The sequence below is a fragment of the Sinocyclocheilus rhinocerous genome, unplaced genomic scaffold (genome assembly GCF_001515625.1).
Source record: "Sinocyclocheilus rhinocerous isolate Xijiao unplaced genomic scaffold, SAMN03320098_v1.1 scaffold3117, whole genome shotgun sequence".
In the NCBI taxonomy this organism is placed as follows: domain Eukaryota; kingdom Metazoa; phylum Chordata; class Actinopteri; order Cypriniformes; family Cyprinidae; genus Sinocyclocheilus; species Sinocyclocheilus rhinocerous.
Window position 1 is genome coordinate 254,776 of NW_015629109.1, and position 13,874 is coordinate 268,649.

General features: G+C 40.8%; 2 protein-coding genes across 3 annotated transcripts in view; one reads left to right on the plus strand and one right to left on the minus strand.

The window, feature by feature from the left end:
• Window positions 1-13,874, minus strand: part of snd1 (staphylococcal nuclease and tudor domain containing 1) — a 192,185-nt gene that overhangs the window by 91,821 nt on the left and 86,490 nt on the right. The window lies entirely within an intron of this gene.
• LOC107738809 (leucine-rich repeat-containing protein 4-like) lies at window positions 96-2,312 on the plus strand. The gene is made up of 2 exons (XM_016550661.1): window positions 96-858; window positions 1,010-2,312. Exon 2 carries the CDS (start codon window positions 1,638-1,640, stop codon window positions 2,310-2,312), a length of 675 nt encoding a protein of 224 aa, XP_016406147.1. The 5' UTR covers window positions 96-858; window positions 1,010-1,637.

The following is a 13,874-nucleotide window of genomic DNA, read 5'->3' on the forward strand; positions in this document are numbered from 1 at the left end:
AGAGAGCATGAGCGGGAGAGAGAGAGAGAGAGAGAGAGGAGGGGGCGGACACGGATGAGCTAACGTACTAAAACCAATACATCAAACCAATGCACTGCTTGGAGTGTGATGCGTCAGCAGTACATTCACGTTTTCATTGAAGGACAAAAAGAAGAGCAGGCATGTAAGCCTGTATCCCGGGTGCCTGCTACTGCACCACAGAACATAGCAAAAAACATCGGTGCACAGCGGCAGGAAGGTGGACTAACCCGGGGCCAAAGAGGTTAAAAATAAACAAAGGAGGGAGCAAGGGAAGATGTTGCCATGGGGGGCCACTTTTCCCTAGCCTCAGCGCTCGTCCACCAGCTCGAGCCGGACAGCTGTGCCGCTGACAAAGCTGAGAGCTCCAACTCTGCACTGAGCTCAGGGCACTGCAGTGCTATACGGATACTTCTCTGATCGACACAACGTCACAGAGAGGGGGGAGAAACGCTCTCTCTTTTTTCTCTCATTCCAGGGAGAGACCACGCTCGAAAGCAGGAGAGAGCGAAGGAGAACGAGGCAGAGAGAGAGCGATCTCTCTACAGTGAATGAGCCTTCTTACGGAGCTGCCTCTGCACTGGTACCCCCCTTTACACCTTCCCTGGACTCTCGTTGTCAACTTCTTACAGAAAAATTGAAGGATTATTAGGAAGCGTGTAGAAAGAACCCTGCAGCCTTCGCAGCGTGCAAGCGTGAGTGCACGGAGATGGAACGCGGAGCTACTTAAGAAAAGAAATGCGCTAATGACCGCAGTGTCACAGTCTTTTCAGCTGGACAAGGTGCTGACAAATCGAGCGGACAAAACATACTGAGAGGGAGGGAGACGGACAAAGTAAAGTGAGTGGAAACACTGTGGGGCACTTTTATTATTCTTTAAACAAAAGCATAGAAGAACATTTAAAAAGACTGGATTTCTCATTCTTATTCCTCTCTCTTTCCCCCCCTCTAACTACCCCTCCCTTTTTTTCCTCCCCCTACTCTGGTTTAGCATGTGTGAGCGGTCCTCTATGGAGACACGGGCATTTAGTAGCAGCATCAAGCGGAGGTATCCAAGGACAAGCATCTGTGGATAGTGTGAGAGCGAGCGCTTCTATAGGAGCCAAACTGGATTGGTACTTTTGCCTAAAGCTCTGAGGCCCTGCAGAGCTGCTACACGTCTCCTCGGATGCTCCTCTGTGGATTTATTAGGGGCCATTTTGGCATTCATCTCGTTTTCTGACAAATGAAAAAAAGAGAAGACGTTGCTTATCGTGGGAACATAGGAATTTGAGGGGGAAAAAATCTATTTTGTGATTGCAAAAATTGGACGTGTAAAACCTTTGAGGTAGGTGTTGAGCCTTTCCAACCCTTTTCTATTCATAAAATATATTCCCTCGTTTTATTTGATTCATTATTCCTTGGCTTTTCACTTCTCCCTTTTTACTCAAGTACTTGTTACTGAACGTTTAGCCTCCAGTTCAGTAAATGGAAAAACAATCTAGAGTGTTGTTTAACCCAGGGTAGGGCTTCATTAGTCAGAGGTGAACCCTCCCCTTCCCCCAGCTTACTACCCCCCTCTCCCCAACCACCATCATCACCCCACAAACCGCCCCCCCCCAGACGATGCTGAATTATGAATGTGCCACATCATGAGTCTCCTGGGGCGGGTAGCTGTGCGTCGAGCCAGGAAAGCCGCCCTGCTCTGTGTCCTGTTCCTCATGGTTCAAGCGTGCGTGGAGGTGGCGGCCGCGGCAGGGCCCCAGGGCTGCCTGACTGATTGCTCCTGCAACAACCAGCTCAGCAAGGTGGTGTGCACCAGGCGTGGGCTCACTCGCGTGCCACCAGGTATACCCAGCAACACCCGGCACCTAAACCTGATGGAGAACGCCATCGAGGCTGTGCAGGCCGACTCTTTCCGCAACCTCCATCACCTGGAGGTACTGCAGCTGGGCCGCAATGCCATTAGACAGATTGAAGTGGGTGCCTTCAGTGGACTGACCAATCTCAATACACTGGAACTATTTGATAACCGGTTGACAGTGGTGCCAAGTGGGGCATTTGAGTATCTGTCCAAGCTGCGAGAGCTGTGGCTGAGAAATAACCCCATTGAAAGCATCCCATCATATGCATTTAACCGAGTGCCATCCCTAATGAGATTGGATCTGGGTGAACTGAGGAAACTGGAGTACATCTCAGATGGGGCCTTTGAAGGTCTAGTCAACCTCAAGTATCTCAACCTGGGGATGTGCAGCATTCGAGGGGAGATGCCCAACCTGACGCCTCTGGTTGGGCTGGAGGAGCTGGAAATCTGAGACCCTTGTTATAAAAACTCACACCAAGGAGAAAGTACAAGAGACTCAGATATAGTCTGGCCCACAACAAATCAGAACCTCAGTCAAAACGACCCTCTCTCGCCCTATAGGCCCACCCTCACCGGAGCATAAAAACATGCAATAGAATGCACAAAAGAGGAGAAAAAAAGACAGGAACTACTTTTTTGTACAGAGTGCAATTCTTAAAGATTGATTCTTGTTGTACATGCTTATAAATAAATATATATGGAAAAACTGAAACTACCATGGGCTGGTCATAGAAAAGCAGATTATATAAAAAAAATTTATAAATTGAAACTATTTTTTAACTTATAACTCCTATTTAAAAGATGAGTTGTTTTAAGATGCTGAACTGAATTTAAGATACGAGTGTAGTCTTGTTTAAAAGGGCATTCTGTGTGATTTCTAAACAACGCTACAGAGAATGCAGGGAAAAATACAAAAAAGAAAAAAAAACACATTTATACTGAGAAGTCTTTCTTTAAAAAAAAAACTGAACAGTAAAAGGTCAGTGTTGATCTTTGCAGGTTTGTCTTGTAAAAGCACCATGAATTTGTACTGTGCCAAACGTTACAAATGCAATAAAAGGATTTTTGGAAGGAAAGAAAAAGAACCATTTAGATTTTTTTCTCTCTCTTGATGTACTGTTGCGATCAGCCAAATGCTTTAGACACTGCAGTAGGGCTCACTGCAGTTCTGCTTTAACCCTCGGAGTGCTGGGTGCCGCTTAAGTCTAAAAGGCTGGGCAGAGGCTACTTTTCTCCATTTTTCTTTTTACTTTGTATGCTTTTCAGTGCTGCAGTGGCTGAGCTTATATATGATTTATTTGTGAATTGCTATTTTACATCATAAGAGATGGCTTATTAAAAATGACATATTTCACTGCATTATTTCCAAAGTTCTGCTATTAGTGTCAGGTAAACATAATAGTGAGGTTGTTGCACGTTGTTGTCTGGACAATTGCTGCCTGCAGAAGGTTTCAAAATACATTAAAAAGACAGAGGTCTGCACAAAAAAGCTGGCCTGCCTTTGCTTTTAGCACTTAAGAACGGTCTGGTTAAAAATAATTGGTTGTGAAGCAATTTGAAAAAGATTCGGAGTGAAGCATCCATTTCTAACCCAATGTTTTTACTAGAACTGAGCGATGTGTGTACATAAAACATGATGCACATAAAAATTTTGAGAAAATTTTTCTTTTGTTTCACCAGCAATTTCCTCTGCACATTGCAAGCCAATGCATTAGACATTGACACCACACAGACGAGAAGTGAGTTGTCAAATCAAGCAGATTCTGTATGCTCATAAGAGGTGCATCATGACATATCGCACAGGCTTGTAAGGTTTGACTGCGACGTGTACATTATTGTATCCCTCTCACTCGTTCAGAAAGGCTTGTTTAAGTGTCAGCAAGTGCTTTTTACCTTGGCTAATTGAAATGCAAGAATAAGAAATAATGAACGATAGAAAAAAATTAGGTCATAAATTGATGGCATATTAGAGGGTAATAAAATATAATACATGTTTGCATTGCAGGGCATATTGGCTGAGTGCATACAGGCTGTCTAGAAGATTTAAGCTGATTACATGATAATTGATCCAGCTCACACAGACACACACCCTTTACATAAAGTTGGGACATCTGGCCACAGTGAGACCCAGTACCCACTGTACGCCGAGACAAACATGCAAGCACGCACACACAAAACAAAAATGAATCTGGCTTTAGGCAGTGCAGCGCCCCAGTTAAGACCAGTCTCACACTGTTTGTATCTGCGCTTTAAAAAAAAGAAAGTCAATGGGAGCAGTATTTCTGTATACAATGTCTTTATCAGTAATTTTGGCTGTCTGTCAAAGTAGTGTAGGGTACGTTCACAGCACAGACCTCGATTCAATGGTAGTTTGGGGAACTGTGGTTAACTACAGATCTGTAAGATATAACTATACAGCCATTTTAATTCAAACAACAACTGATGCCAAATATTAAAAGCAAAAACAAGAGCTACAGATGGTCACTTGAACAGATCTTAATGGTGAAGTGTGTCATTTCAGCACCACTAGGGGCACCAAATGAAATCAATGATTTATGATTTTTTCCCCAAACACTCCTGATTTCCATCTCTCACTGTTTGACCAAACACTGTTGGTTGAGGAGTAAACTTGAATTGTTTCTGCACATTTATCATGAAAAGTATTAAAACATAACACATTAGTAACTGCCTCCCTTAAAGTGCTTTTTTTAATTTATTTTTTTAACAAATATATTCAGGTAGAGTATCATTTTATCACAACATATTTTACAGCTTATAACCCTTGTTCTCGTGTCTTCACAAACAAAGTTTGTGCCGCAATAACTTTAAAAATTGCAATTACAGCCAGTGAGCGCCGTTTATGCAGCTGAACATCAGAGCTACAATTGCCAGTCTGGTTTTAAAGGAGCATTGTATAGGTCTGAAGTGGATCCTTGAGCAAGCAGCATATAAGAGCAGAGAAAGAGAATAAAGGAAGAGGCCACATTCTGCCGAAGGGTTTGAGGACCCTTCATGCTCTTCAGCCCACTGATGAGAAAAAGCGGCCCGCATTCACCAAACCAGACTGCAGTGTGGCTCATGAGGCGGACATTTACAATAACATATCTGCTCAAACACAAGTGGGAATAATAGAGAGGAGGCTGTTAAGAAATGACATGGAAGAGAAGTGGGTTAGGTCGGTGAAAACGTTTTCAACATATCAATCACGAGCCAAAATAAATGTTGGTGAAATATTGCATATAAGCAAACATGTGAATCAAATAAGAATGAGATTTAGACAGCAAAGGACTAGAAAGTGCAAACATGCAGCAGTATGAAAGAGAGGGATCTTAGAGTGAAAGCATGTGGCAAGAGTGCCAACTAGAGCTGAAGAGAGGAAGGTTACGGCTATGACGTGAGGGCTGTAAAAGTGTAGGTGTAAAAATTGAGGAGGGGCATTGATAAAGTACAGATAGAATGTAGGTAGTCAGGCCAGTGATGGACCACCCTGAAATGAGGGATCAGACGGGGTCAGAAACCTGGCTTATACCTTGCAGGGAGGGCATGACTCCATTATGGTGCTGTTAATGGTGAGAACATCTACTGTTTGGGTTCATTTCTGGTGCTTAAAAGGGTCATCAACAGTTTATTTCTGTCCCCCATATATAAAAGATGTGTTTTATTTATTAGGGTAATTAAAAGTGATAGACTGCTATATCGCCAAGGCCGATCAAATGGCTAATAACAGGCCATTTTCTTTCAAGACAGGAACTGTAAATAACTTAATTCGAGTTTCATTCATTTTTTGTGGTTTTAAAAAAGACACATTGAGAAAAAAGAAATTCTATTGTATTATCAAAAGATGATACACTTTATAATAATTTAAACATTCTTGCAAAAAGACTTTTTACAGTTTAAGAGACTGCAATTTGATCCAATAATTACCATGTAACCAAATAACAACACTCCGTATACTATATTTTGAATACTAAAACAAAAACAAAATGTGGCACCATTTTTTTTTTATTCATTAGTTTGTATAAATGTTGTAAGCCTTAGGCAGGACATAACAGCAAATTGTATGCTTTAAACTATAAGAACCAACTCATAAGAGCCATTAAGTTTGTCTTGACTACTCTGATCATGCTAAAGTGTTTCGATTCACTAAAACAAAGAATAGTTTCAAAAAAATCATTAATTTGAGAATCATACAAAGCTGGTCATAGATTCGGTTAAAATTTTGTTGTTTATAAAATAAGTTCTTAAATCTGGAGCCAAAAGTTTTTAACGTGAACCGTAGTGATAGTATCAGCTCCAAAATCTATAAACAGCATTATCAACAAATTATGTATATTATATAATCATTTCTTTTTTATTTTGACATTAAGTTTTGACTACTCTGATCATGCTAAAGTGTTTCGATTCACTAAAACAAAGAATAGTTTCAAAAAAATCATTAATTTGAGAATCATACAAAGCTGATCATAGATTCGGTTAAAATTTTGTTGTTTATAAAATAAGTTCTTAAATCTGGAGCCAAAAGTTTTGAAAGTGAACCGTAGTGATAGTATCAGCTCCAAAATCTATAAACAGCATTATCAACAAATTATGTATATTATATAATCATTTCTTTTTTATTTTGATTGAGAAAAAAAACAAAAAAAAAACAAAACATTAGCTCTACTTTAAGATACAGTTTATCAGCCCATGCATTTCTTAAAAAACAAACTCGTGACCTTGGCATTGCTAACGTCATCCTAGTTGAGCTACAGGAACACAACTGGTCACTTCTGACAATCCATGTATATTTATAATCTGCCTTGTACATGCTTACTGCTTAGATTGCTTTGGTTTGTATGGAAATATTTGTACATTCTTACATTATTTGCCAAAACAGCCCTTTTACAAAAGCTAACAGAGCGTTTGTCATTGTCTGACCTTCTCGTTGGCGGTCCCAAGAGAGCTCCTGAACAGATGATAACTGGCTGCACTTCTGTCTGGGCCTCAGTTCTGGCCGAAAATAAAAGTGGCGGCTTTATGAAGGCCACCGAAGGCCCCTAAATGAAAGACAGCACAGTTAATCACCGTTTTGTTTTGTTCTGTTCATACCCTCGCCCATAAAGGGGGAGAAGAGGGTCCAATTACCCATGAAGTAAACACATGAAAAGCAGTGCTGGGGTACCAAGTCACCCGTCATTAATTCAGATGCCTCTGTCTACGGTTAATGGCCGGTGCACAGATTCTGTCTCACCATTTGCTAACCTCTGAGCTGGCATACTAAAGCACACTAGCACTTAAAAAGAAAACACAAAGGCGTAGACGCTCTATATCTTCACGCAGTCGCAAATCAAGTAACTCTTCGGACAAATAATACTCGCTTCGCATAAAGATCGCCATAAATTCATTATGTGTGCCTGAAGACCAAAAACACAGAACAAGGGTTCTCAGTAGACAATGCAGGTAGTAAAACTGTCAGCACGCATGCACACATCAGCACACCCCTTGGTGAGTGTTTAAAGTAGAAATCTATCTGAGGTTTATAGGCCCCTCTCCATGGCACATTTGCATATCTCTTTGGTGCCGTTTCACATGCCTCTGGTGTCGTATGGGTTTTGAGAGGGAGCTGGTGCCAGCCTGTTCCATTTTAACTTTATGCAAATGGAAGTAGCTTGAGGAAGAATTGTGCCCCCTCCGTCCTCGACATGTTTAAACCGTGACCCAGAGGGCATGTGCTTCAGATGCAGGATGCTGGGTCGAGCGCAAGCACTGCAGCAAAACTACTCCATTTGGTGCACTTTGCATTTTCTTCCCCTGATGACTGACAAACAGCTCCTGCGACTTCAAAAAGGAGATATTAAACAACGTGGCTGCCCAAGACAGTAGTTATCAAACCCCTTCTGATTCACTATGTCAAAGTGGCATAAGCTCATGGCTTCCAGCAAAACAAAAAAGGAGGATAAGAGAAGGAGGGGGTAGAAAGTGAGAAAAGGCACGTGTAAAAATGTGGGCCGTTTGGAATGCTGTCTTGCATATTATGTTAATTTGTTGCTGTGAACAATTTGTCTGTCTTTAAAAACAAAACTACCATTCCTCTGAACATTTTTACCAGCAGGCTGTGCGTGCCAAATGCATTTTTTAAAGATCAGTGATTGAGAATGCAGTGGATGAAGGAATATTAACCAGGTTGGTGCATCATGGGATTTGTAGTTCTTTAAAAGCTATAATGTTATTTTTCTCTTATTTATTGTTACCATTTAGGACGCTGTGCATAATTGCTTAAGTGTAAATGCCGTATTCAAGGTGATGGATTCAAATCCAATATATTAGGATACAGTGAGAGCATTTATACAATTCTCAGATGGTTTTATGAGCACACAGGCGGTCTCTAGTTTTTAAATGGACCCACAAAAATGCTTTTGAAAAATAGAGAGGAAAAAAATGAAAATAGACTCTCTAAATGAGATCGTTTGAGAAACACAAATGAGTATTCATATACATTATAAAGTCTTAACAGCAAGGCTCTGCAAAAATGCAGTTTCTGATGGACAGGACCATAAAAACACACAGAACAACGCAAAATGAAGAATGTAACCAACAGAGAAAGTGTTTATCAGGCCAACATGCTGAGAGCAGCAAAACTCATTTTATGCTGCTGTCACTCAAAAATCAAATGTTTTGTAAAAAGTATGGACAGTATCGACTCTTGACTCTTAATAAATTATGTACTGTTAAGTCTGTATGAATTCAATATGGATGTACTATATTTGCCATACTGACAACATCACGTTACCTACAACCAACGTTGAAGAAATGTTCAAAAATCACACTGTATCTACTCCCCAAAAGATGCATATAAGTACCTTAGAGTAGTAATATCACCCTTAATGTACTACTATTAACCTTTTAGAGGTAAATAAGTTACAAAGATGCCACAGTGACAAGCTGTTGTACCTCCTAAAAGTACAATTTCTGCTAAAAATACAGCTGTAAAAACAACAAAGTAGCTATAGAAAAAAAATATATTAGCTGTAGAATAAGACACCCTGCCTTTTGTTTAAAAAAATCAATTTTCTTTTTGGCAGAACACGGATTAGCTGCGTTCTGCAGGGTTTTTTTTTTTTTTTAGATACGAGAGAAATTCGTATAATGTTGATTTGATGTTATTCAAACAGCCTCAACCGTTTGAGAATTTGGTCTTTCCTCTCTTAAGTGGTTAGCAGCTGTGCTTTATACCCATTAGCTAGAGAGAAAAAAGCTCCCTGGGGTGTTGCCAAGATGGCCATCGAGTGATCTAACTTTGCTTCCGGTGATTGACAGACACTATAACGTCTGCTCAAGACATTTATGTTCGTCTCTTTGCCCATAGCTCTCAGAATGGGCTTCCTTCGGCAATCCTGCAGGGAAAATAGAAGACACATCTGGTGCGTCCTTGCATCAGCATTACCAGACTCTAAAAGTTCAGAGAGAAATCTCACAGCACCTGTCAATAAAAACGAGTGAAAAGCATTTCAAGCCCACTGTCTTTCAGGAAAGAAAAATGTTACCAACAGCGGGCGCCGCTTACGATGAACATCAGTACTAGCTTGTTTACATTCACCTGTGACATACTAATTAAAGGAAAGTGCGGCAAACTAGTAGACACACTGACACGAGCCACGTCTCCGAAGCAGGTCATATTTCAAAACGCGCTGAAAGGCACATGCTCTAATCAGCAGGCATTGCCCTGAAGGAAGCGGCGCAAAAATGCAGCCCAGGGTAGCCTGACATTTCCTGGCTGATGGAGGTTAGCACTTGCTAAATCAGCTCAAGTGACAGCACGGCGAGCGGCGGCGGCTTCATTTCTAGATGCGAGCGCTGATGCCAAGAGTGCCGGATACATAGAGTAGATTAATACAGCCGTAAATCTAAGCCAGCATCCTAGAGGCTTCTGGGAAATGGAAAAGATGCACTTGATGCATAGACTACGCCAGAAAGGGGTCATGCTTACACTATTTTCCATTTTAAGATGGCTAGCAAAACCCTGTAAGAACACCGACTTGGCTTGCTGTACACCTGCGCTAGCTCAAATCCCACGCTTCTCCTGCAGAACATAAACATCAAGAGCTTAGCCCCCAGGCCCGTGGCGCAAGACGCGTCCAGTGCCAGGTTTCGCGTACCGCGCTGGCAGACGGCGCAAGTCTTGTGCGCAAGACGCTAGGATAACGTCGGGCATCTCGCTGGCATTCGGCAGGGGTGAATCGAGCAGCCCCGGCACATGGCTCACCTCCCAATTCCGCTGGCACGAGGCACGCAAACGCATCTAGATCATGACACAAACAGCCATTAGCAGCCTGTTAGAAGTACAGAAAAGACAAAGCCACAGAGGCAAATGTACCTGTGGGAATGAACACAAAGGACTGGAAGCTAACTAAATCACTTTAAAGAGGTGAAAAAGAACAGGACGGCCAAATTCCAGCCGCATCCTGGCATAGGAATGCGTTTGAGAAAAGCAATAAAGAGAAAAAAGAGCAATGGTGTTCTTCTGGCCATACCTAGTGAGTATCTTGCTGTCAGTGTGCACTTTGCAGTTAAGACGGCTTTCTCTGAACCTCCCTGCTCAGGCGTGAAAAAGCTCCATTTCAGAGTTCTGGCTGGCGGAGCCACAAATGCACACGCTCTTAATGCTCTCATTAGTGTAATTGAGCAAAAATGTCAGCATAGCTGCAGCTATTTCCATTTTCTTTTTTAAGTTGTGCAGAACTCATTTACAGGCGCAGGCTGGAACACAAATGATGATAAGACTTTCAGAAGCGCGAGCATGTTTTTTGCGAACACATTTGTGTGAAACCTGTGTTCTTTGTTGAGCACTTTAAAAGGCAGATGCTTTTGCCATTAATACTTGTATTATTATCGTGCACGCTACAGCCCTAACAGACTCATCCGAACGCACGCACAAGCAGAACAGAGAACTATTTGGATTGGATTAACAACAGTTATGATCTAGACCATACGGTATCTCTTTTTTGCCAATTACCCTTGATAGCTTTGCCTTTTGCATCATCAGTCAATAGTGCTGCTGGAAGTTTATGGATGCAAGTATCAGAAAGTAATGTGTAATGTTGGGTCAGCCATCTTGTTAATGTGACTTCGCACAGCTCTTGTTCTGCCTAAAGGGAGAGCTATGAGACCATTACAGGCTTAGATAGACACTTATACAGGACAACAGTAATTGAACAATCGTCCGTGACAAACTTACAGGCTGCATTACATTAACAAAGCCACATTGACCCAGACACTTGACCACAGAACTCTATTCTCTACTATATCGCTAAATACTTTAAGATATGTGCCACAATTCAGTATACGTTACATTAATATCATATTTGTATTATTAATGTTTCAGCTGAATTCAAAACTATTATTGATTATATTCTACTATAATGTAACAAATTCTAAAGAAAACTAACATAATATTCACCATCATTTTATGCAACATGTGCATACCCAAAACAGAAATATCAGATGTTAATATAATATAATATAATATAATACATAACAAAAATTCATCAACAACAAATTTAATATCAAATATCAATATCAAATTAAAACATATTTGATTACAGTGCAATCTATTATATCTAACAATATTATACTGGATTATCATTTTTAATTAATTTTTATGACATATGCTTCGACGTACTTAGACCTATAACAGCAATGCCAATATCCATCTATCTATAATAATATAATATAATATAATATATAATATAATATATAATTCAACATCAATATATTCAATATTAAACAAATAACTTTGAACTGAATTCAAAAATATTTGATTATAGTGTAATCTATTATAGCTATTATCATAATCGATCAATTTTTATAACACATCCTTAGGCTTACTTAGACCTATTAATATCAACAGAAATATCAATATCCATCTATCTATGTCAATAAATTGAAATACAATAAAGTATAATAGCATAGAATAGAATAGAATAGAACAGAACAATAGAATAGAACACAATAGAATGGAAAAATTCAACAAACAATATCAAACAAATAACTTTGTTTTTACTGAATTCAAAAATATTTGATTATAGTGCAATATATTATATCTAACAATATTATACTAGATTATCATTATTAGTTCATTTTTATAACATACCTAGACCTATAACATAAATATCAATATCTATATATGCAAATAAATGTAAATAACAATCTAATCTAATCTTCAGCACCAACTATAATATGTATGTCTGAAACAAATCTGAAATAGAAAGAACCCTATATTAATAAATAAATAAAAAATAAAATAAAATAAAATTTTAAAAAAGTCTCTGTACATTTGATTGAATTTCTAGGGCATTAACAATTTGGATAGCATTCTTGCCGCTATGCTCAAAAAAGAATTTCTGACCCTGAATAAAGTGATAAATGAATCTTTTCTTTACGCACTATTAGGAGAAAAATCAAGCCGATTTGAAGCTCTATAGAAGGAATCTGTCCTGCTTGCCCTTCTCGAGCCGCGTGGGGTGGAGGAACGCTGATGTTGCGTGGAAGATTAGGCCCTCTCCTCGGGGCTGTCGGTGTGTTCTGTCTGCCTGAAGAGCTTAGGCATTGTGCTGGAGTAAGCTACTGCAGGATTACACTCCCAGAGCTGATTCCTGAGGATAGAATGGCCCCGGGGTCCACAGCAGGGACTAGAACTTCACACACACACACACACCTGAAACGTGACACACTTGCTTCATTCTGTACACACTCTAATTAGCTAGAAAAGTTGGAATACCCATAAGTGAGCACACATGGGGAGTTAAGAGACTGCCGGAATGAAGGACAGGAAAAGGGATGGGAGACGGGGATCAAAGGAGAGGAGGAGGAGGAGGAGATGCAGAGTGAAATGAGGAGAGAATGCAATGGTGTTGATCAAACACGGGAGGGGAAGAGGAAGGTTGGCTTGAGGAAATCTGCGCGTGTGTGTGTGTGAGATGACAGCTGTCAAGTGTGAATGGGCCAAAGGAGAGACCAGGATGAGGCTCCCATGGCAACCAGCAACCTGATTGTCATGGGAGCCATTCAATTCGGCGCTAGAAGCTCCTATAAAACTTCCACCTTTGGCTGTTCGTCACATAAACACATTTACACACGTATAAACAAGCATTAGCCCAACAGCTCTTTAGTGGATAATGGCCCCTTCACACACGACGGCACCTTTCAGAAATGCATAATATCTCAATTCTCCTCAAAACGAGGAATCGCCACAGGTTTTCACACTCAACCATTGAAGGAGGTGAATAAAACTCCTAACCACAATAACACAGCTCGATATCATTGATTAAAAGATTACGCTTGCGCCGCATGAGCTCGAGCCACTGGAAAAAAGAAAGACAGTGAGATGACAGGATGGAAATGGTGAAGGGCGTTACATCAACGCTGCTGTGCTGTTTGATTCCCTAAGCAATTACAACAATTATCACTCTGTTCTGTCACTCCATCTGAGGCTCGAGCTAAAGACAGTCTTGAAAAAGCCGGAGAGGAGTGAGGGACGGAGAACAATAAAGCTGCTATGTGTGTGTGTGTGTGACCCGACACCGTAAAGACATGTAATAAAGCAGCTGAGAATGGTGGGCACACAACATGGCCGTCTGGATTACAGCACTGAATCAGTTTAGCAGCCTTATAAAACACAAGCGCACAAACATGTATGACCAGCTACAGGGCCACAGGTCGAGGGCAGGAGCGTGAATGAAGACTAACTAAATCTCTTTCCATCTCAAGGCCACTTCACCTCAGGAAGTTGATCAAAGCTGGAGCTCTGAAAGGGGTCACGGCGGAAATGGCTCTCTTATGACACATTTCTACTGCGTGGTACGACTCAGCACGGCTCGGCTTGCGTTTCCACTGCAGATTAGTACCATTTTAGAGTGGGCGGGATTATTCACATGTCTTTATAGTTGCGCCGCCTCTACTGCTGCGACTCCTAAAAAACTTTTTCATTCCGCGTCGCCCCATTAAGCTCTCGCTGGATCCGCTTCTCTGCTATCAA

Coding starts and splice junctions, on each gene's coding strand:
- LOC107738809 (XM_016550661.1), top strand. CDS start 1,638: ATGTGCCACATCATGAGTCTCCTGGGGCGGGTAGCTGTGCGTCGAGCC.